The following is a 16,087-nucleotide window of genomic DNA, read 5'->3' on the forward strand; positions in this document are numbered from 1 at the left end:
TCAGCGTCCATGCATGAGTGTGTGTGTGTGTGTGTGTGTGTGTGTGTGTGGGTGTGTCATAGACCACCAGAGCGAGGAGCACCCCCTCCCCTCCAGCTCTGCTTTGACACATGCCAGTGCCAGAATGTTAAGTCATGGAAGTCAGTGAGTCCAGCCTGTGAGAGTTAAACAAACAAAGACGCTTTTATCCTCTGCATGTCTCTGCTTCCATCCGTCCTCTCCGGCCCCAGCTGGACCTGCTGTATCTGTGACGGTCCGCCTGCGAGAGTCGGAACAATAAAAGCAGCTCTGCTCCAGAAACATGTTTGACATGTGTGGAGGATTAAATGTAATTTGGCAGTAATTAGTGACCACATGCTGCCCCCCCCTCCAACCCCACCAACCCTCCACCCGAGCGCTCAGGGAAATTCTCCAGAACTTCCTGATTCAGGTGAAAATTTCAAAACATTGACTTCCAAATAAGAGAAACTGACCTTTCCTTAGAAATAGAAACATGTTTAGAGTTCAACTTGGTAAAACTAAACTTGATGTGTTTTTAGCGACTTGGTCGAGACTTCAACAAGCCATGAACAAAACTCTTGTTTGTGTGATTTATGTTGTGCAGCTGCCCGTACAGACATCCAGCAGATACAAATCAACAGTGTTATTAATTTAATTTTTCAGGTCACCTTCCAAATGTAAATATTCAGCTGTTTTTTGTTGTCAAACTGCTCCTGAGGGAAACATCTGTGTCCTGTTGTAAAGCATGAAGTTTGTGTGAAAACATGTCTGGAAACAACTGTTGGCTGCAGCAGAAGATGCGTCAAATCAGCTGTTACCAAGACAACACGGGATGGAGATGGGTTCCAAGCACGGATTGTATAAAAAGGTGGACGACATGACAGCTACCTAAAGCCCTTTCCCATTGGTCACTAAACCCGCTAACACCCACACCCGGCCTTTTTGCTTAGTGGGAAAAGTTACAACCAGCTTTCAGACCCGGGTCACATGACTCTGCAGAAGACCCGGGTAATTATCGCCTCGGCTCCAATCGTCATTGATGGGAACACAAAACCTGTGTGGATGCGATGCTCTGCTCCGTCGGTAACTTCTGCTAACAATTTGGCTGCACAGAGTTTCATACACAGACTGAAGTAATAGAGACAATAAAGACCTAACCACCGCAACATCTTCACTGTTCACTAACCCTGTCTCCGGCGCGTTTGTGACATCAGACGATGACGCAGCAGAAAAGAGACCGACAGGAGGATACTTCACTGGCAATTGGAAAAGAGACAATCGGCATCATAAGCGGGTCTTCCAGGGTCTGAAAAACTTGCGTCAACGCGGTCATTTCAGTGGGAAAAGGGTATTAAAGTGAGTCCAAACCCTCCTCCATATTAACAGATGGGACATGAGTCAAACTATAAAATCAAAATACGAGTTTACTTTTAATTAGTTATTTGATGCTATAAAAAGGGGGTGTGGCCTCATGATTGACAGCTCTGTGGACAAATGGGGCTCCTGCAGTGTTCTGTTCCCGAGTAGCAGAGTAGAGGAGGAACGGCGAGAGGAGACGTAACTAACACTAACACTACAGTCATTGAACTTTCCATCAGCGTGAATATCTGCTTCAGACCGACACAAGAAGCTGTTCTGCTGCAGACTGAGCCCACCTGAGGCCACAAGGTCACAAGGTAAAGGTGTGTTTTAGAGGAAGGGGCGGGTCGCAATACTGCGACTCCACCAGCCGATCTCTACTGCACACACTCTGGATACAGATGAGCAACATGGCAGCGCCCGCTCCGGGGGGGGTTAAGGCTTCACTTTTGTACAATGAGAGGAGGTGGAGACGCGTCGGCCATCTTTAAAAACAGTCATTGGTTCCAAGATTGAATGAAATGTAATCTGAGGGAGATTACTTTAGGGAATTACATGAACCTGCAGCTCTGAGTGTTTCAGCATCTTTCAGCTCATTGTTTTGGTTTCACTGCCCACAGACTCATCGTTGTGCTTTAGTGTCTCTGCTCGTATCAGCTGTGTTTCAACAAAAGAAGCTCTGACGACGCATAAACACAACCTGTCCACACAAAATGACAGACAGGCAAAGCTAATGAGTAGATATTGAACATAGTGAAGCATTTAGTAGCTAACGTCACAGTATATTTAGAGATGATGCAGCTTGTAATTCAACATCAGCAGTAATTAGTGTTTAATTCAAGAAAAGCCGTCCCTATGAGCTCCGTCGCTCTCCTTTCTCTGAGCATGTTAAACATGTTTGAGTTTATTACTCTCCTGACAGACATGATGTCAGTAGTGTAAATAATTTAGTGCCCTTTTATTGTCCTTTAATCACGATTCAGACGACTCACTCGGAGCTGCGTAACCAGTTTGCCTTCCTGTAGTTGTGGAACACATGGAAACGATGAGTCTCCCATTAAAATGCAGTTGTAACGTACAGTATGTCACAACCACTGAGACGGACTTTCCATGTGTGGGTTTGAAAAGGAGGGGCAAGGTTCACATCATTTCCTCGCAGATCTGGAAACAATTCAGTGTGTGTGTGTGTGTGTGTGTGTGTGTGTGTGTGTGTGTGTAAAACTTCTCACATCAACCTGTAATTCTAAGAAAAGGAGCTATCATGTTACAAACAGAGAAATTGTTTCCTGCAGCTTTGCTCTTTAAAAACACGTTTTAACGGCTCCAAATTCATGCTGAATATTAAAATGTTGTTTTCCAAATATTGCAGTTAAAAGGCTAAAATATATTTTATTGTAAAACATGCATTACATCACTGCTAGACATTAAACATGCTGGGTACACGCACAGACTCTGGGCCACACCAAGACTCCACCTAAGAACAGATTTATTGTTTTATGAAAAATTAAGTTAAAGTTAAAATAAAACTTTAATTCAGAGTGTGGGAAGGGAAACCTCAAAGAGCAGTACGGTCATAACTGGCAGCATTCATGCACCAAAACATCACCAACTGAAACACTGAAATATTATTGAGACATCATCATGTTTGGATCTCTGAAGTTTCCGGTTCCTCATTTGGATTCCAGGATTTTAACTTCCTGTGAAACCATCAGAACTCAAAGTCGAGGTGAAATGAAAAATGTCATTTTAATCCTTTTAGATCACATCCCGGTAATATTGTGCATCTATTCGACAATATAGGCCAAAAAAATACAGAAAATCAATTTCTTCGTATTCTTATATCAAAATCAGATCATTTTTTCTTCCGGTAAAACTAAATTTCACGCGTGCTTACGTAAGTTAGCACCAAACAATTTGAACCAATCAATCTGCAACATTTAGCCGCAGAGCACCGAGAACGCTCGGCCAGTTAGCTAGCTACTGCGCTGTGGAGAACGTCTGTCTACGCCCACTTCTCAACGATCAAATCAAATCCCTCTAATGATATGTCCCGCCTGCACGTCCTGTTTCACTCAGACATACATCACGATACAGAAACTAGATACTCTCGAAATGTTTCAGCTTGACTCTAATGATTTATAACAGCATCTATTTGAAGAATAATATTAACTATCTTCTAGTTCTGTTTTGGTCTCCACCACCAAATGTTTTTCTCTTTAGCAGTTAAAACCTCTCTGTGAACAGCTCGTCGCTAACTGTCCTCTTTCTGTCGCTCCTTTCACTCAGCCAGTTCATGGCGGGATTATTACGTGTGAACCTTTTGTAAAGCCTCAAGTTTAGCGTTATCTTATCTTTGGGAACGAGAAGGGACTGTATTTGGACGACAGGGTGACTAAGCGTTGTTACATCTCTTTCTTAGTTGACAGGTCGCCATGGTAGCAACTTGTCAATCACAGTCCCGCCCTAAAGCATACCAGTATGTGTAAGGGGAAGACGATAGCTCAGTCTGTAGGGACTTGGCTTGGTGGTTCAAGTCCCGCTACAGACCAAGTGTGGAATTGGGGCTGGTAACTGGAGAGGTGCCAGTTCCTGTCCTGGGCTCTGTCAAGTTGTTCTTGAGCAAGGCACTGAATCCCCAACTGCTCGGGGCGCATGTCCATGCACTGGTTCCTGTTTGTGCATGTGTGTATTCGTGCCTTTGTTTGTGTGTGTAGCATGTTTGTACTAACAGAGGGACTTTGTCCTGCAGAATTGACTCCAAATGGGTCCTTAATTGACAAAAAGAACATCAGGCTGAATTTAAGGAGACTTGCTGGCCATTAGAAAGCAGCTTTAGGTGATCCTTTGTTTTTTAATGTATAAAAAATGGAAACAAGATTGATGTTTTTATTGCTTAACTATAAAATATCTGACTGCTTTTAAAACCCTCATCAAATCCTGCCGAGCCGTTAACAAACGTATCTCATCTGTGTCCAAACTGTCGGCACAGTCCCAATGTCAACTCCAGAGTTCCTGGTGGTGCGGCCCTGACTGAAGCTGGGGGAGACACCTCACATCTGGAGAAGCTCCACAGATGGTGCTGTGCACTTTTCACTTTACTCTGAAATCCGCCCACCGCTAACCACCCACCCCCCGTGTCTTGCGTTGTTGAGCAAGAACTCTGCAGGGGAGTGCAGAGGAACCTCAATCCCTCTGCTCGGTTCAAACACAACTTAGGAAATGATCCTGCTTTCAGAATGATGCAGCTGCACCGTCATTATCATGGGTACAAAATCAGGATCTGTAGAAATATAATACATATAATACACTCAGTAATCTATGTTTTTATAAATGAATGATGGAGATACCGTCGTTTCCAGCTTCAGTGTTAAACTAAAGCAAGATGTTGAAAAGCTGACGAATGAAAATTAACATTTCTTTATATGTAACATCCCATTCAATGACCTTACACTGTGGCTAACAGACAGACACAATAAACAGGTACAGTATAGATACATACTCATGTGAGTGTCCAGTTGTTCTCTCTCCTGCAGTACTTTGTTGAACCTCAGTAGTTCCCCGTCCTCCCTGTGGTCAGGCAGCAGCTGTGGGTGTTTGCTATAAAAGCAGGAGCAGACTCACAGAGCGGAGAGCTCCTGGAAACATCTGCTGAGAGCAGCTGACGGCTGCAGGATGCGCGTCTTCACTCTGCTGTGTGCTCTCTGCTTCGTGCTGAAGGAGGCGCAGGCGTGGGGCTACAAGGATGGAATATTTCACAACTCCATCTGGCTCGGTGAGTAGCTTCTATCCTGCTTTTGTTTTAGTTTGAACCAGTGTCACCTTTTCTTCACAGAAGCAGCTAAAGGTGATGAATCTGAAAATAACCCAAATCATCAAGTAACGACTGATTATAGTCACATAGTGTCATATAACATGTGGTTCTCTTAACATGATTATTTCTTTCATTATTCATCAAAAATACTCAAATCTGCAACATGTTCCAGGTGTGCTTTGCTTTTAGTATTATTAAATAACTTTTTAGGAGCAGTTTTATATTCTTTAGATTTGTAGAACCATATTTTTTAGCTACTTATTAATATAATAATTACTTTATGTAGCACTTGGACATTAAAGTTGAGATGAGATAAAAGAGACAAAGTGTTTGCAAAGCAACTGCAGCAGGTATCTGAAATATGAATGTAGAACACAGTGATCAGGTGAACGTCCAGAGGAGCAAAAACAAAAGCAGGACTTGATTTTCGTCTCATTTATAGGGGCTATAGTTTGTTTTGTTTCTGTCGGTGCAAACAGCTCAAATCAAGCCGCTCACATAAAGGCACACTGTGAGGAGTAACAGGATTAACAGGCATCACTGCGGATCTCTCGGTGCCAGGCTGCATGTTTATGACCTGGCTGAGTTCTGCGTGAGGCCAGTTAACACGAGAGAGTGACTTCACCTCAGGGCCGAGACCACCAAACAATTTCTGTTATATTGGGAATAAAATCACTTCTGATAACACCAGCTGTCTTTGTACGTGTGCTGAAATGTAAATAAGAGATGCTGCAAACATCCCCACACACACACACACACACACACACACACACACACACCTCTGCCTCTCTCTTTATGAGCCCCATTCTTTATATTTTTATGAGGTGAGAGGGAGAGAAACAGAACAGTGTGTTCATAATGCTCATGACGTACCTGAATAACACGTACAGGAGAGGAAAAGTCTAAATAAGATCTCTTTTATTATTTATTATTTTGAGTCCAGAAGATTTCTCCGGGACACACCTGAGCTCGGTTTAGCATCGATATGAGATTTTGAACATGAATTCAGCTCCTTCCTCGTATCACACTGATTCTAATGCTCATTTAAACGCTCCTGATCGTCATTCCTCTGTAATAATCAGATCTATAATAACAATCAGATCCAAAGGAACCTGCCTCTCTTAAATAAATCTGCACAATGTCAGAAATTTGGGGGGGAACAAGATCTACTTTTAAGCACACAAAAACATGTTCTGACCCTTCAAAATAAGAGCCTTATCTGTTGAGCAAACATTAGCAGCTCCATAAGGTTGTTAAGGAGAAAACGTGCCTTTCTTGTGACTGTAATCTCCAAATAAGAAGTTGCTAATAACACAAAGATTTATATTTAGTTTTCTTATTTCGAAAAGTTATTAAACAGAGTGTGGGAGCGGGACAAAAAAGTAGTAGTTTCCCCTGGCAGCGAAGATCAGAGTTCAATCAGTGTAAACATTCATCAAACAGCTTTAAAAAGATCAAAATATCAACCTGAGGCTGATTCTCTGAGCGCTCTCTGCCCAGTTCTGCAGTCATGCATGCGCAAAGCCAAAACAGGATCAGCAGAGGACTCCCCGCTGAGGAGGCCAAGTGACTACACTTCTGGTAAACTTCCAAAACTAGGGGAAAAAATTCACACAGTTCGCCTTTGTAGTCGTGTTAAGCTCCCCTTCAAATTAAAAACATGCTTGGCTCAAGTGTTTTCATTGTGTTTCGAGTTTCTGCACTTTGTTTAATGTCACTGTGGTCGCTCCGCAGCAGCACATGCAGACAATCATCTCTTTCTTTAAACAGTAGCTTTTTTTTTGTTCCCTCTCTTTGACAGAACAAGCAGCTGGAGTTTACCACCGGGAATCACGCAAAGGGAGATACCAGCTGACTTATAAAGAGGCCAAGGCCGTCTGCAAGTACGAGGGAGGCGCTCTGGCCACGTACGACCAACTGGAGGCGGCTCGTCAGATAGGTCTGCAGCAGATTACACACAAACTCATCCACAGCACACACGCAGAGGAGATTTACTCCCTGTCACAGCTCACTCAGTGGGGCTCTTTTGATATGGTATACCTGCGAGGACCAGAGGGCTGTTTGATCCGCTGTGGAGGAAAATGTACTCCTTTAGTCCCACCTTAAAAAATCGTCTCTGTTAAAGTTTACACCATATTTTTTGATATTTTCATCACTTCAGCCTGCCATCAGATCAGCCTTACCTCTGGCACAATTTCACGTCCCTACACACGCAGTGCACGGTATACGATCAGCTGTTTGGGTCCAAAAGAACCTCAGTGAGTTCAAACTGAAATGTTGCATGCCTTTTTGAAAGGCAGTTCTGAATTTTGACCACCTGCCTGATATTGTGTAGGTCCCCTTTTTCCCGCCAAAACAGCCCTGACCTGTCGAGGCATGGACTCCACCAGACCTCTGAAGGTGTGCTGAGGTATCTGGCACCAAGACGTGAGCAGCAGATCCTTTAAGTCCTGTAAGTTGCGAGGTCCATGGATTGGACTTGTTTGTCCAGCACTTCCCACAGATACTCGATTTGATCGAGATATGGGGAATTTAGAGGCCGAGTCAATATCTTGAACTTGTTGTTCCTCAAACCATTCCATCCTTCGTGGCCCGAGGTATCCCGAGATTCATAGCTTAGATACATAGATTAGTTCATAGCTTAGCTTCTGTGTCGGTACTCCGGCCAAATTCTCCAAACAGGAGCCATGTTGATGTCATCTACACTAGAAGAACCTCTTATAACCCAACTGTCCCTTTAACTTGATTCTGTTTTCTACATTATAAATCCATTTCTTCTCAAATAGAGGAGTGTTTTCTTTTCCCCTCTCCCATGAAACTCATGAAACATCCCGTCCCAGCCCAGCTCTCTGATAACAGAGTTCATACATCTCTTAACCTGCTGGAATGCTTTTAACATGTACCCCAAGAGGTTCACATGTTCACAGGGTAAAGGTCATTGGGAAGCGGTGTGTGAAACATGTCTTTCCACCCTGTGCATATTTTAAAGGTCCCCAGGAGCGTAGTAAAAGCCTGTTAACACCTTCTTGGGTGGGTGGTATCACCGTCCCCTGGCACTGAGATTGAATCCAGCCACTCGGTCTGGCATCCACAGCTGAGCTTCCCCCTCAGCCAGCTACCTAGGAGGTCCCTCTTTTATCTGGGCTGTCCTGGCCGGGGTCTGCTGATTGTAACTGTGAGCTAAACTCTGAGGGAATTAAACAAAATAACAAAAACAAACTGAAGTAATGGTTCCCGAGAAAGCTCTCCAGGGTTTTCTTTTGGCAGAGTTGAAAGAGACTCTCTGTTGTTGAAAGTACTCAGTAGTTTATCATCAGCGTAAAGTCGAATTAAACCAACATCTCTCTGCTCTCGTTCAGGTTTCCACGTGTGTGCGGCTGGATGGTTCGACAGAGGACGTGTTGGCTACCCCATCGTCAAAGCCGGCACCAACTGTGGCTTTGGAAGGATCGGAATTATCGACTACGGATACAGGCTGAACAAAAGTGAGAAATGGGACGTGTACTGCTACAACCCAAACTGTGAGTACATCTTTTATATGTACATGTAAACTGTGGCTTAAACCCAGGAGGTGTTAAATTCTGCAGAAAGGTTGTTGATATTGTGAATTTGAATGTGGCGAAAAATCCTTTTCAAACGTTACGCTGGTGTGAACAATGACACAACAAATAATGTAGCTAACGTTAGCTAGGTTTTGGGTTAGCAAACTGGCGCTACAGAGAGGACGAGGCTAGTTCTGACAGCCAGTGCAACTCCCCTGCTACTATAGCTAACATCTCAACAACAGCATTTTTGTGAACTGGAAGGTAAGCTGAACGTCCATTGGCAACTAACGTGAAGCTCCCTCAAAGCTACCTGTTTTTGGCACATTGACAGTCCCCCCTGGTTTTCTTCCTGTCCATCAAGTGGTTAATGTAAATCAGGCTGTTTGGTAGGGTTTAGGCAGAAACTGCACAGTTGGGTCGAAAAAACAGAAACAGTAACCAGGGGCAGCTCCAGAGGGGTGGCCTGGGCCCCCGTTGAAATTGGATTGGCCACCCCAAGTGCCACCCCAAAATCCTGAACAATGATTGGCTGTTTGCCTTGTCAGAGGCGGGACTTGTGTTATTTGGGCTGTGTCGCAACAGGCTGCTAGTAGCTTCCTTTCCATTTCAGTGTGGCATTTCCTTTAGTACTTTAAATTTTTACTCTGACCACATCTTCTGTTTGAGTCCTTAAAGAATTAAGCTGAGAAGGAAGGGTTAATTAAATGCTGTTCATTTGCGTGTGTGTGTGTGGACACATACTTCAAAAGTCTGGATCTGCCCCTGACCGTAACACACACCGGACTCAATGTCCTGTGTTGTTCTGCTGATGAATGGCCCCTGAGCTCCTTCCCATAAGCAGTCTCTTTGAGCGTCTAATATCGCAGCTGATGGGTTTACCTCTGATGGGAGACCTCTGTGAATGCAGATCTCCTGAGATGGAATCCAACTCCAACCATATATGCAAAAGAAATGTGTTGGTGACCGTGATGCACGGCTCACTTATACATATCATATCATTTTAGCTGCTATGCAAAATTGCTGTTAATATTTGTGTGAGTGTGTGATGAGTCTCGTGACAGAAGCAGATTTCCCGCTGAAATCTCGTGTAAAAATAATCTTTTAATTAAATAGTTGGTGAAAAAAACTTGTGAACCAGTTTTGAACGTCTTTTCAACCGTAAAATTCAACCGACAGAGGGTTGATGAGAAAACCGGTCAAAACAGAGACTTAAAGAGGACAAACAGATCCAACAAGTCAGGTGATTATCACCTGTGTGTTTATAAGCATTTAAACAGAGCAAACTGGTATACAAGCTTTGGATTTCTGAGCACATTTTAAAGCTTACATATCTGAATATTAAATAACATATTTTGTAAGACTGTGTTATTTGTAAAACTATCCCTCAAGTAAAATATCTGACTGGCTTCTGAGATTACGTGAGTTTAAAGAGTAAGTGATGACTGTGTGTCTGTGGTTAAGAATCACGAGTCCCAGCGGGGAAGACCCGAGCCCACAGGTTAAGGAGTCATCGAGTCTGAGGCTCCACAGACGCACTCAGGATGTCGTCATCACTGTTTCAAGTCTTTAGGATCCAGACAGAGAACGTGAGCAGGGTGGGACCAGAGAGAGAGAGGACTCACAGCCACAATCTGAGTCCCACCCTGTGAGTTATCAGTCAGACCAGGAATAAACCTGGAGGAAGTAAAATATCAGCCTGGATAAGATGTCAGTGAGTAAATGGAGGTGCTGAGTAAGTGATAATTGAGGAGGCAGTGTGTCAAAACCACCATGCTCGCATGATTCACCAGACTCACTTAGATTTGGTGCAGTTCTTCTGATCTTGCTTCTCTGCCTTCATCAAGGACGAGAAAAGGATGAAAATCTTTCATGTGGCTCACAACTAAAAACACACTGTGCTCATTTTATTGTAAAAAAAGTGTTACAAAAGATAAATTATGTTGGTGCAAGAAGAGGGCAAGAGACGAGGATCAGAGGGTTATTATACAAACCTCTGCATACCGGACTATACCTGTTATTAGTGTTAGTGAAGGAGATTCAAAGTAAGTTTAAGAGCGTACCTGGCACCTTGTTTCCTCTTGTTATAGTGCCATCAAGTGGGTGAAAGTATAATAGTACACAACCCCGTTTCATCCATCCATCATCTATACCGCTTATCCTGTTCAGGGTCACAGCGGGGTCAGAGTACCCGGAGCGAACCCACGCATGCACGGGGAGAACATGCAGACTCCACACAGACAGGAGGAGAGAAGGGTTGTCTTAGCTCTCTTCTTCTTCTACAATTTTCCACTAACCAAACGAACAACTTTCTCTTCTTGAACAAAGTTGTTTTTCTGCAGATTTTAGAAAGTATAAGACAAATCTGGAAGACAAAGGCCATGGATTAATGAGCCGTGACAAAAACAGGAGATACACCGCGGTTTTTAACTGAACGATGGAAAGTTTTATTACAAAGAATACCTAATTAAGTTCATACGAATGTTGTGAGGTGTGTTCATCAGGGTTATCAGCGTGTCTGCTGACGAGTGATTGGAGGATGTGTGTAAAGTGTGTGAAACAAAGCTAGAAAGATGGATGAAGCCAACCGAACAAAAACATGGTGCTGGGGGCATGGAGAGCGAGAGGAAGAGAGGACCACGTGATGAAAAGAAATACACCTGGGGAGACTCGCCAGGTGCTCCCAGGTGTAGGACCTGCAACACAGAAAGGAAGAAACACAAAGTAGGAAGGCCGGAACAGCAAGCATCCATATTTTGGCTTGAGCATTCCTGATTGGTCCACAATCAAAACAAGGAAGTCTCAAAGAGTCTGTGATTGAGGATCGTATGCCATTACATATTTTCCATATAGGCACCACTACACAAAGAAACAAGTGTTGCACACCTGCCTGCCTGACCTTTGACCTAGACTCCTGCAGAACAGGAGGATGCAGAGACACTCTCACCGTCTCTTGATAAGAAGCTCTGCAGAGTAAATCGTCCTCGTTCTCTCCATGTTTGTGCGTCGCTTTCTGAATATAAATTCAATGTTTTAGTGTCGTCCAAGATTTTAAAATCAATGCAGGAAAAATGTTGTAGTTTTGTATTTTGTACTAATGAAAGAGAGAGTTGTATCGTCATTGTTTTCTTCCTACCAGCCTATAATTGTTTATTTATTTGGAGTTATATAAGACCGTGCAAGAAGAAGAAAGCCAGAGACAAATGTCTTAAACCAAATATCCAAAAAGATTACAGTGTTGTTTATCCGGTCAGTCTTGTACCTTCGCGATCAGACATTTGGGCTAGCTTGTGCCCCAGTGATGGATGTGAGCTTACTTTTTCTAATGATCCACAAAACAGTAATTTCTTTTCCCCTCCAGGACGTCTGCTGGAAAAGCTTTTAATGCCTTTGTCTCTACATGTGTGTTTGATTTTGTTCCTTCGAGTGCTCTGAATTTATTCGGGGCTCACACGCAAAACACAGACCCCCGAACCAGACTGCTTCTCATGCACAGATGCACCATCCCACCTGCTGACTGAAGGAGGACTCGGGGGAGATTAAAGTTGACATTCGCATGAGAACACAGACACCATTTGCATTAAACTTTATTTATATACCATATGTGTATAATGTGTTCAATATGTGCAGAGAATTCACTACTCTGCTGAATAAGCTAAAAACTCCTTTTAGATCCCACAGACTGTTTAAAAAGATGGCCGACATGACAGCTCCCCAGAAGTGAAGCCAAACCCTCTCTGTCGCCCCCTGCTGGCTGGCTGCAGTATAGGTCATAAACCCCGCCTCCTCCATGTTAACAGATGGGACATGAGTCAAACTATAAAAACTAAATACACGTCAAATACATTTTTCTCAAACATGGTTTCTGTCATTATAGTTAGTTCTTATCCTGCTGATTTATGTCCAAGTGTTCATTTTTCAGACTCTTTTACTTTTAATTAGTTATTTGATGCTATAAAAAGGGGGTGTGGCCTCATGATTGACAGCTCTGTTGACAAATGGGGCTCCTGCAGCGCTCTGTTCCCAAGTAGCAGAGTAGAGGAGGAACGGCTCAGCATCGAACGTGTACGGGAGCAAACTGATCACTCCTTCTCCCTCTGTGTCTCACAGCTAAGGAGTGTGGAGGTGTCCTGACGGATCAGCAGAGGATCATTCAGTCTCCCGGCTTCCCCGAGGAGTATCAGGACGAGCAGATCTGCTACTGGCACATCCGAGTGCGCCTGGGCCAGAGGATCCGCCTCCACTTCCGGGAGTTTGACGTGGAGGACGACATGGGGTGTCTGGCAGATTACCTGGAGGTGTACGACAGCTACGATGATGTCTCAGGTTTTGCTGGGAGGTGAGGATCTCAACTTACAGCTCAATTCAATCCAATGGCTGCAGAAATGCATAGATTTGCAAAAATCTTTGTAAAAGAGGCATTTAGCTAAATATGGTTCAAGTCCAACTTGAAAGAGACCCCAAGGCAGACCCAGAGCTCGCTGGAGAGAATATATATCCCGTCTGACCTGGGAACGAAATCCCCCAGGAGGAGCTGGAGCATGTTGCCCGGGAGAGGGACGTCCGGGGCAGCTTGCTTAGCCTGCTGCCACCACGACTCGGCCCCGGATAAGCAGAAGATAATCAGGATTCAGACTCCATGAATCTAAAACAGTCCATTGAATGATAAATCCAAATGTTAAAGAGGAGGGGCTGACAAAAACAGATTGACGTCATCATCATTAAGAAATAGTTTTGGTGTAAATCTTCCCCTCGGGGTTTAAGGAAGTATATCTTCTTCCATCCATCCATCATCTATACCGCTTATTCTGTTCAGGGTTGCGAGGGGGCTGGAGCCTATCCCAGCTGTCATTGGGCAAGAGGCGGGGTTACACCTAGACTGATCACCAGTCAATCACAGGGCTGACACACAGAGACAGACAACCTTTCACACTCACATTCACACCTACAGGCAATTGAGAGTCACAATAAACCTAACGAGCATGTGTTCTGTGCTGTACTGTGTTCAGGGCAAACACTATTGTCTGATAAGTGGTCCATAAGAATCATATCGCGTGCAGGGGTTCTTGAAATGTATTTTTAACAAATAATCTGAACAGTTTCACTAAATGGGCTCATTTCTGGTCCATGATAATCTAAATAATTCATTTTTTCCAAGAAGGAATTAACTGTGGTGAAAAAGGAAAAATCTTTGAAAGGAAACCTGAATTTAAACCAAAGTCAATATAAGATTATTATTATTTTATAAGTTTTCTGTGTCTGCCTGTTACTGAGCTGGAGTGACTGAAAGACTCTCCAGGTTTAGCTGTCGTAGTTTGTTGGAATTTATCTGATAAGTTGCATAAATGTGATCTGTTTGTTTGCAGATTCTGTGGCGATGATTTACCTGAAGATATCATCAGTACAGGTGAGTCATCCTGATAAAATGCTTCTTTTTCCTGTGTTGTGTTGCACCCTGAAAGATCTCTGCAGTTACATTTGTCTCTTTGTTTCCCAGGAAACGTGATGACGCTGAAGTTCCTCTCTGATGCTTCGGTCACAGCCGGAGGATTCCAGCTTCAGTACACCGCTGCTGAAGGGTCGCTGTTCTCACAGAACTACACCCATTATTTACACTGACCACCGGTTCAACACACTGATGTAATCCTGTTGCTGTATGAATGATGTCATTGGTTACCTCATGTACTGTAATAAATAAATCTTTATAAATTAGGATAATAAAAATTGTATGTTGTTGTTTTGTCCTAGAAAATAAACAACTTTGTATTCACCTGTCCGGAGACTTTATACAGAACGAGACTTTAATTTCAGAGACTTTCAACATCAAGGAAGTTTCACAGCCGTTCAGTGATTCACATTAATGATACAAAACATTACCATCATATAAAACATGATGCATTATTATAAATTAAGATGAGGCTAAAGTTAGAGGTTGGCAGGTCCTCCTGGTGCAAGAATAACTTATTTATTACGAGTGTTTTGACAGCATTAATACTTTTACTTAGCTTGCTTAAAAATTCTGAGTTCTTCTTCCTTGGTTGACAATTTTTAGTATACGGTATTAACACTCTCACCAGTGATGGAGGAAGTGTTCACAACCTTTAAGTCAATTATATATTCATCCTCTAACTTACATATATTCAAAAGCATTAAAAATAAAAGTAAATAATAATAATAAAAGCAGGAACTCCTGAGACAACATTCAATTTAATTAAATGCATATGCAAATGTTCCTCTATTATAGATTATGTCATTAGATGATAACATACATTAATGTAGAAGCAGGATTTTGCTGTTGTAGTTTTTATTTAATTTCTTTCAATCACCTAATCAATTAACCAAGCAATTATTTCATAATCCTATTTAATATGAACTGAGTTTTATTGTAAGTTAAGTATTTTGCTCTGAAATGTGGTGAGCTGGAAGATGGAGGTATCCGCAAAAACACAGGTGAAGTACAAGTACCTGAATGTACTCGGCTTGCAGCACTGCCTGTTGACTTGTTTGTTTTCCATATAAGGTAAAGAGGGCGGGCCTGCCAGTGACGTATGCGGGGTCAAAGGTAATTTTGTACGTCTGCGTGGTGGTTTGGCGCCAGCGATTTCGCGGGGTAACAGCAGCACAAGAGAGGAAGGGAGATTAAACATTGAAGATAAAACAGCCGGAGTACAAAGTCACAAACTCCGCGAAGTGACGCGGAAGCTGTTTGTGCTGATTTTCATGGTTTGTCCGTGTTTTTCCTGCTGTTTGCATCCCGTCCTGTAAACTCCGAGGTGAGCCATCAGTGTGTCAAACAAACCAGTGTAAATATCGTTTCTTTGCGTGATTTATTTGCTTTTCGATGAGACTTAATAAAATAACGTGGAGCAGACAGGTGAGCCGGGGCAGAGGAGAAGGTGTCATCGCGCTGTTAGCAGTCTTTGAGTCCCCTTTAGTGAGCATGAAACTTTGCTAGCTAGCTAACAGACTGGACATGCAGCCTGCTAACGCTGCTAACTTCATTCAGCTAGTAAGAATTAGCAGTCTGCTTTGCTGTTTATCTTCATGTTCCCCGCTGTTTACCAAGATGCATTCAAGGATATGTGGCCTCGGCAGTTAAATTACATCCCTGTAATTAGAGATGCCTTACATGGTGTCATTTACAGGAGGACAATGACGGACTTGTTTTGGTTCAGGAAGTTGCTAAGTGGGATTTCTGGCCTCTGGTCGCATCCAGTGATGAGATCATTTTCACAAGGAGGGATTGTGATTATATTGGCAGCTTGTGCTCAAATGTTTCTACACACTTTAATGATCATCTGTTTTTTATTTATCGCATGTTTACAGGGTGAACGCTGCTTTACATCTGATTAGCTGTTCCTGCTTATTCCTAGTT

The 16,087-nt window shown here is 43.1% G+C and overlaps 1 protein-coding gene across 1 annotated transcript; it reads left to right on the forward strand.

Annotated features, from left to right (window-relative positions):
- Positions 1 to 5,031: 5,031 nt before the first annotated feature.
- Positions 5,032 to 14,331, forward strand: tnfaip6 (tumor necrosis factor, alpha-induced protein 6). Its single transcript, XM_069663713.1, has 6 exons — positions 5,032 to 5,131; positions 6,972 to 7,109; positions 8,530 to 8,691; positions 12,823 to 13,051; positions 14,079 to 14,119; positions 14,210 to 14,331. The coding sequence occupies exons 1-6, from the start codon at positions 5,032 to 5,034 to the stop codon at positions 14,329 to 14,331; spliced, it is 792 nt and encodes a 263-aa protein (XP_069519814.1).
- The last annotated feature ends 1,756 nt before the right edge of the window (positions 14,332 to 16,087 follow it).

The sequence above is a fragment of the Semicossyphus pulcher genome, unplaced genomic scaffold (assembly GCF_022749685.1).
Source record: "Semicossyphus pulcher isolate SPU_LCO1_2020_fin unplaced genomic scaffold, fSemPul1.0.p SCAF_15, whole genome shotgun sequence".
Lineage (NCBI taxonomy): Eukaryota > Metazoa > Chordata > Actinopteri > Labriformes > Labridae > Semicossyphus > Semicossyphus pulcher.

Coding starts and splice junctions, on each gene's coding strand:
- tnfaip6 (XM_069663713.1), top strand. CDS start 5,032: ATGCGCGTCTTCACTCTGCTGTGTGCTCTCTGCTTCGTGCTGAAGGAG. Junction 8,692..12,822: donor GTACTGCTACAACCCAAACT/GTGAGTACATCT, acceptor TGTGTCTCACAG/CTAAGGAGTGTGGAGGTGTC. Junction 14,120..14,209: donor TGAAGATATCATCAGTACAG/GTGAGTCATCCT, acceptor TTTGTTTCCCAG/GAAACGTGATGACGCTGAAG.